Source organism: Tyto alba, unplaced genomic scaffold, assembly GCF_018691265.1.
Source record: "Tyto alba isolate M040663 unplaced genomic scaffold, T.alba_DEE_v4.0 Super-Scaffold_9, whole genome shotgun sequence".
NCBI classification, from domain to species: Eukaryota; Metazoa; Chordata; class Aves; order Strigiformes; family Tytonidae; genus Tyto; species Tyto alba.
This window is the reverse complement of record NW_024881330.1, coordinates 25,874,209-25,893,514: the sequence shown is the minus strand read 5'-3', so window position 1 is coordinate 25,893,514 and position 19,306 is coordinate 25,874,209. Positions and strand designations below refer to the sequence as shown.

Below are 19,306 nucleotides of genomic sequence, written 5' to 3'. Positions count from 1 at the left end.
CAGCTCATATCAGAGAAATACATCTGCTTGGTCACAACTACTTTTCAACGGCTCGAGTATCCCAAGGCCCTCTCTCCTTTATGCAACAGGGGTTTTTCCCCCGTTTCTTCCACCGTTTGCTCATTTAGCTTGGCTGGGGGTTTTCATACCCTCTCAGGAAAGCGGGAGGTTGCCCGTTTTCCCCGAAGTCACCCCCCCGGGGCCGCTCTGCTCCTCCTCCCGTGTCCGCTCCGCCGGCGGGTCGGGAGTTAGGAATTTGTCCGGAGTTGCAGTCCGCTTCGCCACGGGCGGGGTGTCCCCAGGGCCCACCCGTGGGCGGGCTCGCCCCGTCCCCGCCCACGGCTCTGAGTGGCCGGGTCTCCACGCGGCGTGGGTGTACGCGGCGCAGTGCCGCTGCGTGGGGTTGCTCCGCTCTTCTCGGCTCGGCGGGATGGGTGGGGGGCGGCGGGGCGGCTGCGGGCGGCTCCCGGTCCTGCTGCTGCTGCTGCTGCTGCTGCTCGGCGGGGCGGCGGGGCCGGGGCCGGGGCCGGGCGGCGCTCCCCGCCTGCTCCGCTTCTCCGGGCGAGTGGCCGAGAACAGCCCGGCGGGGACGCGGGTGCGGGGCTTGCGGGTGCCGCTGCGGGGGCTGCTGAGCCCCGGGGAGCCGGCGGGGGAGTGGGCGCTGGGCGGCCGCGGAGCCTCCCGCTTCTGGCTGCAGCGGCGGGCGGGGGGCGGGCGGGGGCTGCTGCTGCTCCGCACGGCCGAGCGCCTGGACCGGGAGGCGCGGCCCGAGTACCGGCTGCGGCGGCGGCGGCGGGCGGGCCGGTCCCCCCGGGAGGCTCTGCTGCGGGTGCGGGTCCTGGACCGCAACGACCACCGGCCGCGCCTGCCGCCGGAGGTGGACGAGCTGGCCCCGCTGGGCGCGGAGGTGGCCCGGCTCCGCGGCTCGGACGGCGACGAGGGCGCCAACGCCCGCCTCGCTTACGGGCCCTGGCCGCCGGGCGCCCCCGGCCGCCGGCTCTTCGTGGTGCCCGGCAGCGGGCAGGTGCTGGCCGCGGGCTCGCTGCTGGGGCTGCGCCGGCTTCGCTTCTGCGTCGCGGCCCGCGACCACGGCCGGCCGCGGCCGCTGCGCAGCCCCCCGCGGTGCCTGCGCCTGGCCGTGCGCGGCCGGCGGCGGCGGGGGGTCCGGTCGTTGCCGCCGCCGGGGCCCGGCTCCCGGCGCTACACGGCCCGCCTGCCCCGCGGGGCGCGGGTGGGCGACACCGTTTTCACCGTCCCGCGCAACCGCGACCGGGCGGCGGGCGGCTGGTTCGAGCTGGCGGCTCCCGGCGCCACCCCCGTGGGGGTGGACAGGACGTCGGGGCGGCTCTTCCTCCGGCGGGAGCTGCGAGCCGGGGACCGGGCGGAGGTGCCGGTCAAGGTGCACGGCGGCGGAGGACGAGGTAGGGGGGCGGGATGGGGCGCCTCGCCCCGGGTGGGGACGGAGGGCGGCCCCGAGGGGGGGGGGGGGACACACGCTGAGCGGGCCGGGGCACTTCTCACTGCCAAGAGCTGCGGCCGCGGGGATGCCGCCCTCCGTGGGGTGTGGGGAGCCGCGGGCTGGGTTTGGTGGCGTGGGGATGTGCCGGCTCTTCTCCGGGACCGCCGGCAGAACTTTTGCCTCCTGTCTTTAAAGAAACAGATGAAACGTGGCTTATGGTGGGTTTTTTCGTTTGTGGGGTTTTTTTTTGTTTGTTTTTTGGTTTTTTTTTTTTTTTTTTTTTTTTTTTTTTTTGGTGGTGGTGCGTTGTGAGGAATTCCTGTCGCAGCAGGTCCACGTCTGTAGGACCCGAGGGGTCTGCTCAGGGGTTAGCAAGCAGTTAAAGGCGGGAGCACACCACAGCAGACAGCTTGTCTTATAGCGGGGGGAGAGAGCCTCTTCTGTTCTCTGTGGTCCTCCGTGACGTGGGGAGGGAGAGGTGACACTGCCCTGGCAGTGCAGTGCACTCTCACAGACCTGCAGCCACAGCCCACGGAGCTGGGAGATCCTTCTGGCACTGGTCGCTGCGCCGCGCTGAAATGATGCTGGAAGTCAGCTGCAGCAGCGGCAGAGCCCTGCGTGGGGAGGGGAAGAAGCTGCTGCAAAATGTCAGGGAGCTTAGGACAGGCGAAAAATAAAAATGATCTGAATCTGGAATCCTAGGAGTCGGTGTAGAGAGCTAAATGGAGATATCCTACCGCTGTGTGAATCCTCTGTACGTCAACAGACTGCACCCTGTGCATGGTTCTCCTAATAACGCAGCAAAGAGAATGGCTAGACTTGTTAAACTTCTTAAACCGTGTTAAGCTTGAAATGCATTACAGCTGCAAGAGCCATCCTTTCCATGCGTTGCTTTCATTTTATTCAGAGTAAGTTTTGTAGTGTGTTTGTAGCTCAGGTCTCTGATAATGTTGCTCATCATCATTTGCTTGGGGTTTATTTGTTGGTTGGTTGGTTGTTTTTTTTCTTAGATGTTTACAACTTAACTATAGGGGGAATATTTACAGTTTTCTGAAAATGTTTTTTACTGCCTAATGCTTAGGAAACGGGAAACATAGAGCTGGGAGGAAACAAATGTGTTGAAGCATGGTGGGGGCTGTGATCTTTACCGCTGTGCACTGTGTGCAGCCTGCGAGTCCCAGAGCCACTTGCCTGAGAAATTTATTCTTGCAGAAATGGCCTGTGTTGTGCAAATGAGAAACACTTAACATAATAAAAATGCTGCGCAGTATTTCTAGGCACTAACTTCAAATAAATCACCCAACATTGAAAGCAGAACTTCTACTTTAAGCTAAAGATGAAGTTGGAAAGGTGACATATTGCTTCACCATCTTGCTTTTTTGTAATGACAGCAAATAACCTTGTGAGCAGTGTTGTACAAATGATTAATCGAGTTGTCCTCTCCGATCTGGTGCTGTACAGCATGTTTTTACCACAGTCTATACACTGATAACATATTGACAAGAGATGAGCCTCGGGGAGAAAGGATTTCGATGATCAAGTGGGACAAGGTCATTTAGACACTCTTTTAAACTGCTTTGAAAATCAAAACTCTCTCATAACTTTGTACAGTAATGAACTTGGGACCTTTTTCTGGCTGCTTGTTTTACAGGGAAATGGTGAAATGGTGGGAGGCTTTGAGCATCTATTTTTTATCTGAAGAAACCTAGTGAACTGTCTAAAGCTGAATAGAATTTACTTTGGTCTGCTCCTCATTTTTCCTCATGCCTCTTACTAAATATAATTAACAGTGGGTCACATAGTAATCAATATTGTGGAACATGTGCCAAACTTTTAATCCTCTCATTAATTGAAAAACAAAACTATTGGACCCTTACTGATTGCTATCTCTGATGTAAAAGTTGTGAATGGAAGTAGGTGGTTCACAAGTGCTGCTTCTCCTAGTGAAACATGTGTCTTGGGGTTTTTGTTTTGTGGTTTTTGTTTTTTTTTTTTTCTCACAAAGCAAAACTTTTTTGATGCTTAAAAAAAGGTCAGATAGTAACATAGAGCATTGTTTCTTGCAACTGTAGTCCTAGGAAGACAAGGTGTTTGTGTACACAGTTGAAATACTGAAATAAACCAACCTGTTGCTCAGTTGTAGCAGTGATGTGTATGAGGTTGCTGTCTGTTCTGTGGGGACACTGTAGCTGGCACTGTGAAAATACAGTTCTTCTCCCATTGAATATACACTTGGTAGCTGGACTGTGCATCGCAAAGAGGTTTGCACAACTTCTGTGAATTGTCTTATTTACCTACACAAGGCAGTTAGCAGCTTCTTTAGGAATCTGGCAGGTTGCCTCCGTCCCTCAAAGTCTTGCTGTTCTGGGCTCCGCACGGGTGTAGTTGCGGGGTTGAGACCTGGAGTTCGGACAAGACTCTGCTACGAGCTACAAACCCACCATTTCCTCATCCAGGATTTCTTCCGGCACGTTGAACATCCTGGAAACACTGAACGCAGTGTCTGAACGGCGCCTCGCCCGGGCGCGGGAGGGCTGGGGGTGCTGAAGGGGCCGTAGCTCCCTTCCCCTCCCGAGCCTGCCTCTGCTCATCCACACCGGCCCACACCTGCAAGCACCCACGTAGGTTCTCACACACAGTTGTTACCAACTTCCACAGGGTGGGACGTGCAGGGTTACACAACCCTTTCCCCTTCCTCCACCCACAGCTGTGCCTGCTGACGCTGGCCGTATGTACTGGTGCAGGCTGTGTAGAAGCTTTGCGTTTAGGACTTTGTGTATCATGTTTCAAAAAATGAAAGAACATAATTCCTTACCCCACTTCTTTGACTCTAGCAGACTTTCAGCTCTGGTTTGGTTTGTTTTCTTTTGTTGTTTTTTCCTGAATGTTACGAGCCTGCCACAAAGGGCTTACAGAGCACAAGCTGCGTTGGCTTGGGACAGTGAGACCCAAGGGGTGATTTCCGTGCTCCTGCACATACTGACACTGCAGATACAGCCCACGTGCTACCAAACTGAAAACACCCGTGGTAAGAAGTCATTCTATAATCTACCAAGGTTATTTTTCGTTAACAGCAAGAGGGACTCAAAGAAAACGCAGCAGGACAAATGTCTTCCCTTCCGTAAGTCTGTAGTGCTCTGAAGAGTAAGCTTGAAGCTAGCAACCCTTTAAATCTGGGATGCTTCGAGACATCAAAGCTAGGTAAACACCAGCAGTTAGTTTATGACTGAAATGAATAAAACAGAGTCAAGGCTGTTTAGTATTTTCAAGTTTTGGAAGTGAGATGGATCTTTCGTCCCCTGTTCTCTTTCAGGTGGGATAACAACTATTTACTACTGTAACTCAATTCCAGTGAGATAGATCTTAAATCTGACTGAGGAGGCTGTAGCATAATGCTCTTTCTCAGGTAGAATATGATCAGTGCTGAACCCTTATGACTCACTAGAAGCAAACTACTTTTTAAAAAGGCATCTGTCAAATCTTGAAATTCCTGAAAATACAGCCTAGACTGCACGCAAAAAGATTACATGGTTTGAGTCCCTTGCACATTCTTAAAAAATTTTCACCAGGATACCTACTAGGAAGGGAAAATCTTTCAATCCCCATAATACAGCTTCTGTAAAAATTAACAAATTATACATATATGTTTGCTGGCTATGATTTCAAATCAATACACAGCATAGGGTTTTGGTTTGTTTTCCTTAATGGAGCCAGAAATGTCCTATTACTTCCTGGCACCCCCTGGCATTTTTAGAACAAAATACATCTGACTCCAGAAACAGAAATCTGACCTGGCAGTCAGGTTTGGAGGTCATACTATATACTGCTTTTTTTTTTTTTTTTTCCCCCCCTCCTAGTATCAGACTGATTAAAACCATCTGTGGATACCACTGCAATGCCTTAAAATTCAGGTGCCGACAGAAAAAAAGCTTGCTTCACTTAAACTGTGAAACCATTTTAATGGCCAGGGATCATTAGACAAAACAACAAGCTCCAGGATGAAGGTTATTGTATTACCTTTTCTGTATGTATCTTTGGAAGAATCTTCCTGTAAAAAAAAATGGATGTAAAAATATATAATGACCAAGAGGCAATAAATAGGTGGTAAGAACGTCTGATAAGGTCTATGGCTGAGAAATGAACAAAAAACTTAAAAACTGAAGAGGTAAATGCAAAGTTTATGTTACAAGTATTCTTAATAAGGTACATAAGAAGCTATTATCATAACAAGTTAAAAAGAAAAGCAATAAGAGACTTCAAAATAGAATTTTCAACCATTTATTCTTAATGTTAACATCTTAAATCCTTTTATAGAGCCTGTGATTTCATATTTCTGAGTTTTCATTACATTACAACAGCAGGAAGGCATTTAAAAATCCGGTTTAGACCCGGATCAAAGCTGCACCATGCCAGAAATATCCCTGCATGCCCTCAGTGTTGTCTCACGCTCCGAGAGCACCGTGTGGTGCGCGGCAGGGGTTTAATTTTTGTGCCCAGGCAGGAGCTGGCTGATCTGCAGCTGCTTTTTCACACCTGCATTACACATGGGAGGCCCCAAATTCGCAGATGCCGTGTTTGCACAAGCGGTTTATTCATACAAGCATCCCTAGGCAGATGCGCACGTAGCTTTCTCGTTTGGGAATACAGCTTGGAGGTGGAATTGAATTTGTTCCCGTCCGTGCGTCCCCGCTGGGCCTTGACAGCTGCCCTGGCAGGGAGCGGCGGTGGCTTCTCGGCAGGCGTTTTGGTGCAGGCACTAGTGTTTCCTCGCTGAAGCGGCCAGACCCTGGCTGGCGCGTAACTCAGCAGTGCTGGACTTTCCGCCTGAGCACTGAGGTTGGCATGCCAGTGGCAACGGCCCAAAATTGAAGCAAAAGTACAGCAGAAAGTTTAAGAACAGCCTTTAAAAACTTGCCTGGAGGAAGCAGGCGGACGGAAGGGACTTGGGGTTCTGTTCCTGTAACTACGTGCTCTTCCCTGTCTTGCACGTTGCTGCTGGAAGGACCTAAAAGCAGCACTTGGTGACAGCAGAGTGAGGTAGGGAGCGGTTTGTGCATACGACTACAGATGCACTTGCTTTACATCAGATGGGCTGGCTGAGCTTTTGAGCGAGTAAATAAATGCTGTTCATATGGAATAGACATCTGCTTCATGAGAGAAGTGGCAAAGTGGTGAGGGATGTGTCTGCGGAAGGGGAATAGGATCTGTTTAGAAATTTGGTGTATAAGGAGAACTGGAATGTAGTCAATAGACTCTACCTTTTCAGTTCTTAGGACACAGCACAGGAAACAGCACAGAGCTCCTTTGGAGGCTGCTGCTCTGGTTAATCCAAACACTGCTGCCCACCTTTCCCAAAGGTGCACGTGCTGCTGGGTCTGAGGTGCATCTCCTACTGTTGCATCCAGTGGTTAACAAGAAATATTGCTGTGACTATTTTTGGCATCTCTTTGTACATGTAAAACATGCTATTGCTGCAGGAAAAAAAAAAATTACTGGTATTTTGCTGGTGACTTTTTAATAAGTGATAACTTTTTAAGTGTCCAGAAAGAAGTTAATACACTCAAAGTATGATCACAGGAACAGCTCTTATTGCATGAAGCCTCAGCAATCAACTTTTTTTGTTTTAAAACCACTTGAACAAACCTCTAGAAGAGATATGTTAAAGGACAACACGGACAAAAGAACAAATGTCTCTAGCTTTTCTGCAGAAAGACTGGGCCTGGAAGTGAAGTCATTCCTAACCACTGCAGAAATTGGATTTTGCCTCTCAGGAAGAGGATCCTTTATGCTCCACGCAAGCTACTTTAAACTTCATAAGTGCCACTTTAATGAGGAAGAGTAGGTGCTGTGTTGCGTGGGACGACAGGAAGGCAGAGACAGCAATTAGGAACTTGTCCAGTTGTTAGCAGACAAGAGACCTTGCAGGGAGTTTCACTTCAGTGACATAAGTACAGTCTAAATGTCTATTTTGTCCGTATTGTTTCACCTGCTTCGTGAAATATTGACCAGAGAGTAGAAGATGAATTTGTGAGTGATGGAAACAGACCCAAAGAATGTGTCTCTCCCTCCTATCAACAGTAAAAGCTGAATGATCTGCAAAGAGAAGCAACTTCTAAATGCCAAGGTTACAGTTGTCCTTGCACTTTTCTTCTTTAAAAGAAAGATAAAAAAAATCCCCAAATGTCCTCTGTGCTGCTGACTCCTCAGCTATTTTTACTATGTCAGCATGGTCTGACTTCCTTACCAACTGGTGTGCCTGCAAATAATTATGGATTGTATAGTATTTAATAGCATCTTTTAATGGTGATTAGTAGGCTGTTAACATGACAAGTTGTAGTATAAAGAACTTGTTTTATGAAGAATCCTGTCATCTGGAAGTTTTTGAGATCCTGTAAATAATTGTTCTTCCCACCTTCTCAGCGGTGCTGTGAAAGGTTCCTAATCCTTGTGGTTGGGTGGTAATGGGCAGCTGTGTTTGCAGATACAGTAGATTTAAGGGTTGAGGCAAATATGCTACTTCCATAATCACAGGTCTAACAGTGCTTCAGAGCCTTCCTCTGGAAACAAACAAACAAACAAAAAAATGGAAACATTTTAAAAACTAGAGGATGACACCACAGTCAAACTTTAATGACTAGAGCAGGGTGATGTGGTAGCAGAAAAGATATGATGGATTTTGCAGTCCTATTCCTGCATCTGCCTGAAGATTTTCCTGTGATGTATAGACTTCTGCCTGTGGAGACGTCTTTGCAGCCCCAAAAATGCCATAGGTGGCTCAGATACCCAGTGTGATGGAGGTACCTGCTGTAGCTATGCATTCCCACAAAAAGTGAAAAATTGCCTGTGGATTTGTCTTTGCTGCCTGTGTGTGCAGTGCCACCTGCAATTGCCTTTTAGCTCTGATGATCCCACTGGCTAAGTCTACAGATGGTATTGAGGTAAGCAAGACCTAGACCTTGCCTCCTAAAATTGGAGAGGTGGTGTTTGAGTAGGAAACTTGTCCACATGCTGGTGTATATTAAGAAATATGTCATGAAAATAATGCAGAGTGATCTCTGCAGGCTGGTTTGTCAAGCTTGCTGGCTGTGGTTAACCAAGGAGGGGAAGCTGAAACCCACTGACATAGCGTTAGACGAAGCTGTCGGTATGGTCGTGTAGCCCCGTGGCTCCGTGGCTATGGAAAGTGGTTTGTGGGCTTTCAAGGGAGTAGAGAGACCTATTTCAGTAACTGGGATAGTGAGGGTATTATCCTGACTTCAAGACACAGCACTCTGCTTAGTCCAGCAGAGCCCAGTTGGTATGCTAGTGTGTTACAAGGGAATGTGATACCCCCCAGCATTGTATCCAAACATTAGGAGTATTTTTGAGAAATCAAATCTGTTAATTAACAGAAACTTCAGTGTCTGGGGCGGAGCTGACCCATCATTTTCATGACAGCAGACTAGCTGTACTAAAACTGCTCTGGACAACTTTTCTTAATTGGAGATTTGGAGGATTTGGAGAAAAGGAATTTGGAAAATTAAGGCTTTAGTTCTGGAGGGGACACCTGTGCTGTGAAGGCTCTCCCTGCTGTGAGAGCTCCTCCTCACCCCAGCGCTTCTCCCAGGAGGGGTGACAGCACGTGGGGTAGATGGGGCAGACACAGGAGCATTGTAGGCATTGCTGGACTGGTCTGCTCTTAGAGACCAAGCGAGAGCTGCTTTTCCTTTTCCCTTCCCTCAGTGGGCACCCTTATTTGGGATCCCTGTCTTCTAGCCAGCTGCTGACTTTCATAAAGCTTGTAAGACAAACTGGCCACCAGATTCAAAAGACACTTGGGCAGGAGAGAGGGGGCACAACAGACAGCATGATTGTGTAAATACCAGTTATTTAGGCTAAAAGATATTTCTAAAAGTGATGATGAACTCTGGTTAAAGATTAATTACTGCTATAAGACATTTTGTTGAAAGTTTAAATACTCTTAAGGAGATTATTCCTACGTATACTTTAGTTTTGGGGAAATTTCTGAAAGGCCCGAAAATATACATGCAGGAGCTTTCATGAGGCATGTCCATATGTACTTTCATTTTTTTTCAGATTCAACACTTCAGTGTTTGTAGGATACTGTGCAGTGGATGAGGACTGGATTGCAGGTGCTTTGAGGATGAGGATGGTTTAGAGTTAGTTTATGAGATACTTAACAGAGCGACTCAATCTTGTATAAAGACTGGAATGTTTAAAAGCAGCTGGAATTTTAAAAATATCTGTTGATAGTCAAGAATAATGGTTAGAAACTGAGGCACCAGCATGTCTTGCAACCATAGAGCACCTAACCATGGAAAGGCTAATGAAAGGGCATTTATGATTTGTGAGGTGGTTTATGCAAAGCTGTCTTACAAAATGTGAGAGAAGTGAACGATCCTTGAAAGAAAAACAGAAAACAAAACTAAAAACCCAAGAAAAAACAACCAAAACAAGGAGACATTTTCGTTGAATATCATGACAGTATTAGATGACAGTAGGGGGAATTGGTTGTCTGTATCTTTTGAGGGGCATAGAAGCTGCTTCTTGGTGCTTCAGTCATCCATTGTGCCTGTAGTTTAAGTAACTCTGCTGGGGGGTTTCACCCCAATTCTAGCCCTGTTGACTTGCACAGATGTCAGTGGGGACAGCTGGGGCTTTTTCTCTGCTCCCCCAGAGGAGCAGGAGACCTTGTCTCCCTCTTCGCTGGAGCCTCATCAAGGGGATGGGGCTGCTAGCTAAGGGAAGGGAAGTATTCACTGCTGTCAGCAGCTTATCTTTAAATCACTGTGTGTTGAGGAGGAGTGTGAAGTGTAGTATCCTTAAACTCTAAGGATTACCGTTTCCGATTAGTCTAGTGTTTTCTCGTGTCTTCCTGCACAAATCCCCTTTGTTTTCTTTCCCTTGATTTTTCCCAAGGCTCCTCAGATCCATCATACATGTGAGAGAGTGGAGTGTGAACCACACATTGTAACCTCTGGTGACTGTAACACTAAACATTACCAAAAAATGGAAAAACATTTCTTGTGGCAAGCAGAGTCTGATCTCTGCTGTAGATCTCAGAAAGAGATGATAGTTCCCCAATCTTCACACTGAAGTGCCGTGTCAACATGAGAACACATCGTGTTGGTAGCGTTCACAGGGATGGCCGCTGCCTGCCGTCATGTTCCGTGCAAGCTGCTGACTGCAAAGAATTTTACCCGGCTGCCTCCATACCTGCCCTGTCTGCAGGGGCCTCTGGAGTCTGAAGGCAACTGAAGCCTAAATAAATGACTCCTTTTTTTTCTTTTTGCTTCTACCAAAACACAGTGATCTTTTCATAGTCTTCAGTATATCCAATTACATTTAAAAAGAATTACTCTTGAAAATTGTCATTTATAAGGAAAATTGCAAATTTGTAGGACAAGCACTTATAGGACTTCTAGGACAAGTTATATTTATTTGTATATGTATACATACACAAGATATTTTCTATCTCAAATGTAATTTTTTATCATATTTGATACAGAAGTTTATTAACTTATTCAGTGTGTCAGGTGTTTTCTGGCAATTACATTCTTTTTAATTGGAGGAAATACATGTAATTTGAAACTAATTTTATGTCTTGGGCCAGAAGATGACAAGAGTTTCTTAGCCGCGATAGTAACCATTTCTCAGGTATGGATTTCATAGAATGGTTTGGGTTGGAAAGGACCAGAAATATCATCTAGTTCCAGCTGTGCTGCCCCGGGCAGGGACACCTTCCACCAGCCCAGGGTGCTCCCAGCCCCGTCCAACCTGGCCTTGAACCCTTCCAGGGAGGGGGCAGCCACAGCTGCTCTGGGCACCCTGGGCCAGTGTCTCACCACCCTCACAGGAAAATTTATTTCTTATATCTAATCTAATTCTGCTCTCTTTCAGTTTAAAACCATGACTCCTCATCCTATCCCTACACCCCCTGCTGAAGAGTCCCTCCCCATCCTTCCTGTCCCCCCTTTAAGCCCTGGGAGGCCACTCTAAGCTCTCCCTGGAGCCTTCTCTCCTCCAGGCTGAACACCCCCAACTCTCTCAGCCTGGCCTCACAGGGGAGGTGCTCCAGCCCCCTCTGATCATCTTTGCAACCTCTTCTGGACCCACTCGAGCAGGTCTATGTCCTTCTCATGCTGGGGACCCCAGAGCTGGACACAGAACTCCAGGTGGGGTCTCGTGAGAGGTAAGTAGAGGTGAGGGTTCGATAGTGAGCCAAAGTTCCTGTTGTCTTGCCCTGCCACTGAGGGGTAACAGTGTGGCCTGACAGCACGATGGGCTGTGTGGGCATCCTGCCTTGATGTCCTATTTCAAGCTGGGTACTTCAGAAATGTCTTCACATACCATGCTGTCTCTTTTACATTTAAATGATTCATTTTGCCAGAGGGGATATAAGCAGAACATAAACTAACATTTTTTATGTACATTTTTTACTTCTCAGCTTTCCAACATTAGTATTGTCAAACCCACACCAGCCAGTGCAGCTCTCATCCTCATCTCAGGAAAAGAAAATTACTTCTATCGTGTTTGCTCCTTCTCTTAAGGGAGGAAAATAAATGATTAAAGGAATACAGAATTGATACAAGCTTGGAAGAATAGCCACTTGCAGTTTAAAATCCTTTTCTAGTTTGTTCTTTGCTTTCTTGCTCTTTTCCAAGGATGGTGCAGGTATATCTACTGTGATCTGCTTAAGTGTGTTTATCCCTCAAAGACAGAAAGTTAGCAGCTCTTCATTGTTGGATGGCCATGTGGCGAGTTCCCTCATCCTTGCTCTTGCTACGTCCTAACTCTTTTACTTCGGTTCCTCATGGCTGGCAGTTGGCTGACATCCCTTTCATGACATCCCTGACATGCTTTTCTTATATGTAAATAAGGGGTAGAGATGAAGCCTTGGTGATATACTGGTATCTCAAGAAAAATGTGCCCCTTTCCTTCTTTCTAGTGGATGATTCGTACTGACAAAATGGGTGAGCTGTAACATCACTGGGTGATGTTGCATTTTGATTGAATGGGATGCTGCGGTTGTGTTGCTGGAACAAAATAAAACACTATTGATTTCAGAGGCTTGATTTGTTAATGTCTTTGCAGTTATGACAGTTGAAAAACCAATGCATTGCTGGAAAAAAAACCCCTACTTTATCAAGACTGCTTTTGTTTCACTGACTTGTTTCAAGTCAATGCAATAATTTTCCAGAGTATTTGATTGCCACGTATCTGTAACACCTTAAAATCCTTGAGTTTGTCATTCCTGGTGTCTGTGCAAAGAGGAGAGAGCTACCAGAACAGAAATGTTCATACCCCTGAGTGGCAAAGGCTCAAATTGCAGCTTCTGAACAGCTGTTTCTGAATGATAGGGCAAAATAGGGTTTGACTGGCCTCCAGTTAGTCTCTGATATGTATTCAACACTTTTTTTTACAGTTTGGGACTTGATCCAACTCAGACCTGACCTTTATAACAATCTTTTCTTCATAGAATCATAGAATCATTTAGGTTGGAAAAGACCTTTAAGATCAACAAATCCAACCGTTAACCTAGCACTGCCAAGTCCACCATCAAACCATGTCCCTAAGCACCACATCTACACAGTTTTTTTAAATACCTTCAGGGATGGTGACTCCACCACTTCCCTGGGCAGCCTTTTCCAATGCTTGACAACCCTTTTGGTGAAGAAATTTTTCCTAATATCCAATCTAAACCTCCCCTGGCACAACTTCAAGCCATTTCCTCTCATCCTATCACTTGTTACTTGGTAAAATAAGCGGACACCCACCTTACTACTTCCATTCTCTCCCTGCCAGAATCAGAGCTCTGATGTCTGTATGCAGATAACGTGGGCTGTTTTGTAAGAATGCTTGGAGGTTGCTTCAGTTAAAGTTTTGTTTACTTGAACAGAGAGAACAGCTCTGCTCCTTCAAGTCTTAAAACCAGAAATAAATGCTGAAGGGCTGAAGGAGTAAGCCACATCTCAGCTGCAGAAAGACGTTCCAGCTGGTAGCTGAAGTTTATTACCAACAGCTGCTGTGCTTCAGCCCTCCAGGTTTTGCCTCATCCTCTGTTTTTCCTTTCATGTGTGGCACTGTCTGTTTGTAGAGCAGCATTCACTCCTTCCCTCACTTCTCACCTTTAAGTGAACAGCAAAGAAAAACACAAGGTCCAAAGAGTGTTTATGCTAGAAATTCCCTTAGGCTGCTGGGGAACGAGTGACACGTGAACATGTAAGCTTCAGTAAATCAATGAGATGCAACAGCTGAAGGGCAGGGGGATTAAAATGTGATGGAAAGGATTTAACAATCTTGCTGTTACTGTACCCCTGCCTAGAGGCAGGCTTTGCTATAACAAAGTGATTGCTGGCAGGTATTAGTCTAGTCAGGTCTTAAAGATCTCATTGATGGATGATCTCTCACCTCAATAGCCACTATCAAATGGTCCTTACAATCAAAAAATTGTTTTCCCCCTTTCCCCTCCCCCCGCCCCCCCCCCCCCCCCATCTAATGCAACTATATTCCTTGGGAATTAGAGTTTGTTACTTTTTGTTTTGTGGGGTAGGGAACAGCTGACTGACTTCATACATCAGTTCTTTGGCATCTTAAAGCACTGGCAGCATGGCCCTTGCAGCCTCCTGAGAATCTCCAGGGCTTACCACCTTTCCTGACAGGCCATGTTTTCTGGTTGTGTTCTTTGCTCTTCTCTGCACACTTGCCGGCTGGTTCACATCTTTTTTTGAAATCCAGTCCCCAGAACTTTAGTTCAGTGGAACAGGTTACCCAGGGAGGTTGTGGAGTCTCTCTTCTTGGAGATATTCAAAAGCTATGTGGACACGGTCCTGAGCAACTGGCTCTAGGTTGGACCAGATGACCTCCAGAGGTTCTTGCCAACCTCATCCATCCCATGAGTCTATGATCTGAGGCCTTGCTAGCGTCACAATTTTACCAAGGTTCAGTGGGGATTGAACATGGGCCAGCAATGTGCCCAGGTGGCCAGGACCACCAATAGCATCCTGGCTTGTATCAGAAATAGCGTGGCCATCAGGACTACGTAGTGGTCATCACCCTGTGCTCAGCACTGGTGAGGCCATACCTCAAATACTGTGTTCAGTTTTGGGCTCACCACTACAAGGAACATACTGAGGTGCTGGAGCGTGTCCAGAGAAGGGCAATGAAGCTGGTGAAGGGTCTAGAGCACAAATCTTATGAGAAGCAGCTGAGGGACCTGGGGTGGTTTAGCCTGGAGAAAAGGAGTTTCAGGGAAGACCTTATCGCTCTCTACAGCTACCTGAAAGGAGGTTATAGTGAGGTGGGTGTCAGTCTCTTCTCCCAAGTAACAAGAAATAGGACAAGAGGAAATGGCCTCAAGTTGCACCAGGGAAGGTTTAGATTGGATATTAGGAAAAAATTCTTCACCAAAAGGGTTGTCATGCCTTGGAACAGGCTGCCCAGGGAAGTGATGGAGTAACCATCCCTGAAGGTATTTAAAAGATGCGTAGATGTGGTGCTTATGGACATGGCTTAGTGGTGGACTTGGCAGTGGTAGGTTAATGGTTGGACTCAATGGTCTTAAGGGTTTTTTCCAACCTAAATGATTCTATGATTCTATGAGTCTATTTAAATGCCCATTTCAGAAGGGGGGAAGGTGAAGTTTTTGTAGAAGTCCAGAAAATTGTCATTAATTTGAGCAACACAAATGTTTCCCCTGATGTGGTGTTCTGAGGTCAGTGAAATTTTTTCCCTTGTCTGTGTTTTTAAAGCATAAAGCTCTGATTTAGGGCTGATATTTTGACATGGTGGTGGTGTTTACAATTCTTACATCAGGGTTAGGACTTCATTATTGATTGATATTTAACACTTGGATCACCTACATGGGACAATGTTTAGGAATAAGTTGCATGATTATAATTCTTTGAAATCATTTCTAGGTTTCACTAAATGTGAATAATGCTCAACTAGATATTCACCTTATCAGAAATTAGAACTGCCTGAATTAGACCACTGAATGAACAAAAATGTGTTTTAATTCTGTGTGCCTACAAATTTTCATTCTGTTATTTGGCCCTAGCAAAATGACACTGTCTATAACTGGGCTAATTACGACGTGTGTTTCCCTTGGCTATGGATAAAATACTGACCACTACGGCTGCTCTTGTGAGCCACTAACTCATGCTGTAGGTTGTGCCTTGTGTTACAGTGAGCAATACAAGAAAAAAATTCTTAGAGGAGTGTGTTTAACAAATGTTCCCACATATACAATGTCAGTGCATTAAAAAACCAGAAACCATGTAATCTAAGAATTTCCGTTAGCTAAAGAAACCATGTTTTAAATTATTTTAAATACTTTAAAAACCTACAAAACTTCAACGAAGTCTTTTCCCTCCTGGGAATGATTACCTCTGGCAAATTTGTCCAGCCCATATTTTTACTGTGGGGTAAGGCTGCTAGTAAATACAGGTCTTGCATGTCAGCAGATGTCTCTATCTGTGGGTAGTCTTTTATTTAGTATTGGAACCCTGAGGTTTACAGTTAAAAATTGTTCGGAATTTATAGCTTACTTCTTGCCTTTACTGCTGGTTTTGTCCACGTGCTGCTGTCCTCTTCCATCCTGTGTGAAATGTGGCCTTCCTGAAGGCAGCGGTCAGGGGTTTCCTGTATGAGACATATGTACACCAGGCTGGATGTTTCTTTTGATAGTGGTGTAGCTTTTAACAAACCTGCAATCTCAGTGCTGTTTGTTCAAGTATGTGATCACATTTTATCAGACAGACAACACGCATTTCTCATATGTACTCTTCTACTCCCCCTTTCTACATTTGGTTTCTGGTTTGGTTTTTATTTGAACTTGTTTTATACATTCACTAATATATTCATTTTGATCTGAAGTAAAATCCCAGGGCCACCTCTGGAACACAAACGGACTCAGGAAAATTTATTCAGGAAGCTCATATGTGCCTTTAGCATCTGTTAGCAAGTTGCTGTGAGTTCAAAAGGTTTGAATTTAGGTCTCCCAAGATGTAAAAATACTGTGATTAGATCCCTGCGAGTTCTTTGCAGCAGAAGGTTCCTTCTCTTTTTTTCTCCGTGGACAGCCCTTCTGCATGTCAAGGGTTCACCCCTTTTCTTGGGCTGGCACTAGTGGTGGCACAGCCACCCCGGGAGCAGATCTGAGGTGATCCCAGGAGTTGCCCCACTGATGGTCAACCCTGCTAGCTGAATGCCCTCAGACCGTGGTACCGGTTGGAGGTCAGAGGGGTTGGAGGTCAGATGCTTGGTGGTGGTGGTCCTTCCAGGCTGCTCCCAAGTCTGACAGTCCAAGGTTGGGCAGATGCAACCATCTGCACCCATTGTTTTAGGTATTGGAGGTCACTTCTTACCCACAAAACAATACAGTTGCAGTCAGTATATGTGCCATTTTTCTCCAGGGCTTCAGGTAGAGGTGCTTGCTGCCAACCATGGATCCTCCATGCCCGGTAGAGAGCAGTTTGTGCTGTCCTAGCCTGGCCAGGCGCTCTCCCTGGCTCTGGATACAGCTGCTGGCTGACCTCCCCCCTCGCTTGCCTCTCCCTGCAGAAGCAAAGCCCCAGGCTTTGCCCTGCAGGGGTTTGGTTTCAAAGCCAGTATTTCACTCAGGTGCAGTCAGATGGGATGCTGGGGGCAGAAGGTGAAGGCACTTCTGCCTTTCCTTGAACGTCCAGTGGCTTGAGAAAACTGAACAAATTTGTGTTTGAGCTGGGAGAATTTTAAGGAGTTTTGATTGCTTACCAATTCCACTGATTTTTAAGAGAAATATTTTAATAAACCCTAAACCTGACTTGGTAAAACTGGCAACATTTTTGCTGAATTTGTTGAAAATGAAAAGGCCAGATTTCACCCAAGTCTGCATAAGCACACACTTGAAACTGTCACGGCAAGTGCTGTAACTGACATAGTATTTTATATGCATATTTCACTAATTAAAAGCTATTATTGAAAGTATTTTTAATTACTTGTTAACTGCATTTAGTGCACATTGAGCTGCTGAAGTCCATATCTGTACTGAATTTTTTGTGCATGTGATAGGACAAATGTGATGGGCAATTCATTTTGTTTACAGATATCAATAAATAGGATCTTAAACATTCTCGATTAAAGTTTGTGGACAAGCTGTCTAGAAATCGGCTCATCTTTTGCAGATAATGACTGGTACCTCTGCCATGTGACACTCCTTGCCCCGGAAGAGGAACTTCTGTCCTGGGGCATGTTCCCATACCCCTACCTGGCACGTGTCGATCCAGACGCCCGAAGAGGCACGCTCATCTACCAGCTTGTCGCATATTACAGTAACAATGAAAACACCAGTGCTGGGATAACTTACACACTCATTGCAGGTAGGTCTGTTCTGGAAAAAAAAAAAAAAAAAAAAAAAAAAAAAAAAAGGTAATATTCTGTTAAGTTGTAGGTTTTTCTTAACAATTTCACATTTTGTCATTCCATTGATATATTTTTCCCTTGGGGAATCCTTAAGGATACAGCGGGTGCAGCAAGTAGAAGCTGGATGTTCTTTAAGTAAAACAGTTATATAGATGGGAATCTTCCTTGCTGCCACTTCCTTTGCTTTACTTCTATTTTGAAATCGCTTGCAGCCTTACCATTAGCCTAAAGCTAATTCTTGTCTCTTTTACACTGCACCAGTCAACAGAGCAGACTGTGAGTGAAAGATAAGGTGCACAACTGGAGAAGAAAAAAGAAGTGCATGCAAGGACATAGGTAGATGATTTGAGGATAGCTTACCTTAAAATAGTGAAGATGCAAATGTTCTTGCTGTGGGGCATTTTTCAGACCAGTTTTGTGCATCTATTGATAGGTGGTGAAGAGCGATTCCGAGTAGATAAGGATACTGGCGGTATTGTGACGACTGGCTTGCCTTTGACGCGGAACAAGGAGTACGTGCTTACGGTGGAGGCCACTGATGGATACAGCAACAAAACCCCCTACGCCTCCATTTCCATCCTGGCAGGCTCCCGACCTCCGCAGTTCACTAACGTGTCCTACAGTGTGTTTGTCCCTGAAAATACTCCAGCAGAAGAAAAGTAAGTGTCGTGGTTTAGGCCTGGTTGGCAGCCAACCACAATGCAGCACCTCTCTCTCCCTTCCCCTCCGGCAATGAGAAGGGACAGAGAGACAGGCTTGGGGTTCAAGATAGGACTGGGATGGGGAAAATCCCCCTTTTATGATCACGAGCAAAAGGCAGACTCGTTAGGGGAAGGAAAAAAGAGCATACATTTATTACAGACACTAACAACACATAACAGAGTAGGACAGTGAGAAGCATTGCCACATCTTGAGAACACCTTCCCCCACCCCTCCCTTCTTCCCAGGCTCAGCTCTGCTCCCGATATCTCTACCTCCTCCCCCAGTGGCACAGGGGCAGGGAATGGGGGGGTGCAGTCAGAGCTGCCACTTCCTTCATCTTCGGTGAGGGGAGTGTCCAAAACTTGTTACCCCCTGCTCCATCGTGGTCCCCCTCTCACAGGAGACAGTCCTCCACAAACTTTCTCTGACTTGAATTCCTCCCATGGGCCGCAGCATTCCCCACACTGCTCCGTCATGGGTCACTAACTTCCTCCGACTGGATTCCCTCCCACGGCTGCAGCCCTTCCCGAGCTGCTCCGGCGTGGGACTCCCCCGCGTGCTGCAATCCTCCCAGTACTGAATTACAGCAGCGGGGCTACCTATTCCCATGAGACCCCGGCCTTCTTCAGGCACAGAACCTTGATCATCTGAGCAGGAACAACAGGCCATAAATCAATGTCTGCTCCACCGTAGATCTTCATGGGTGGCAGGGGGGGCCGCCCTGCCGTCTCACCACAGGAT

The 19,306-nt window shown here is 46.7% G+C and overlaps 1 protein-coding gene across 4 annotated transcripts in view; it reads left to right on the top strand.

Annotated features, from left to right (window-relative positions):
• The first annotated feature begins 372 nt into the window (after positions 1 to 372).
• The window catches only part of LOC104356877 (neural-cadherin-like), a 61,855-nt gene continuing 42,921 nt past the window's right edge, over positions 373 to 19,306 (top strand). For 3 of the 4 annotated variants that reach the window (XM_042786208.1, XM_042786207.1, XM_042786209.1), the window contains exons 1-3: positions 373 to 1,421; positions 17,626 to 17,820; positions 18,297 to 18,522. In XM_042786208.1, the coding sequence (XP_042642142.1) occupies positions 431 to 1,421; positions 17,626 to 17,820; positions 18,297 to 18,522 (1,412 nt within the window). In that variant the 5' untranslated portion in view covers positions 373 to 430. Of the gene's footprint in view, positions 1,422 to 17,625; positions 17,821 to 18,296; positions 18,527 to 19,306 lie in introns of those variants that run through there. The other variant, XM_042786210.1, reaches the window with a different exon arrangement.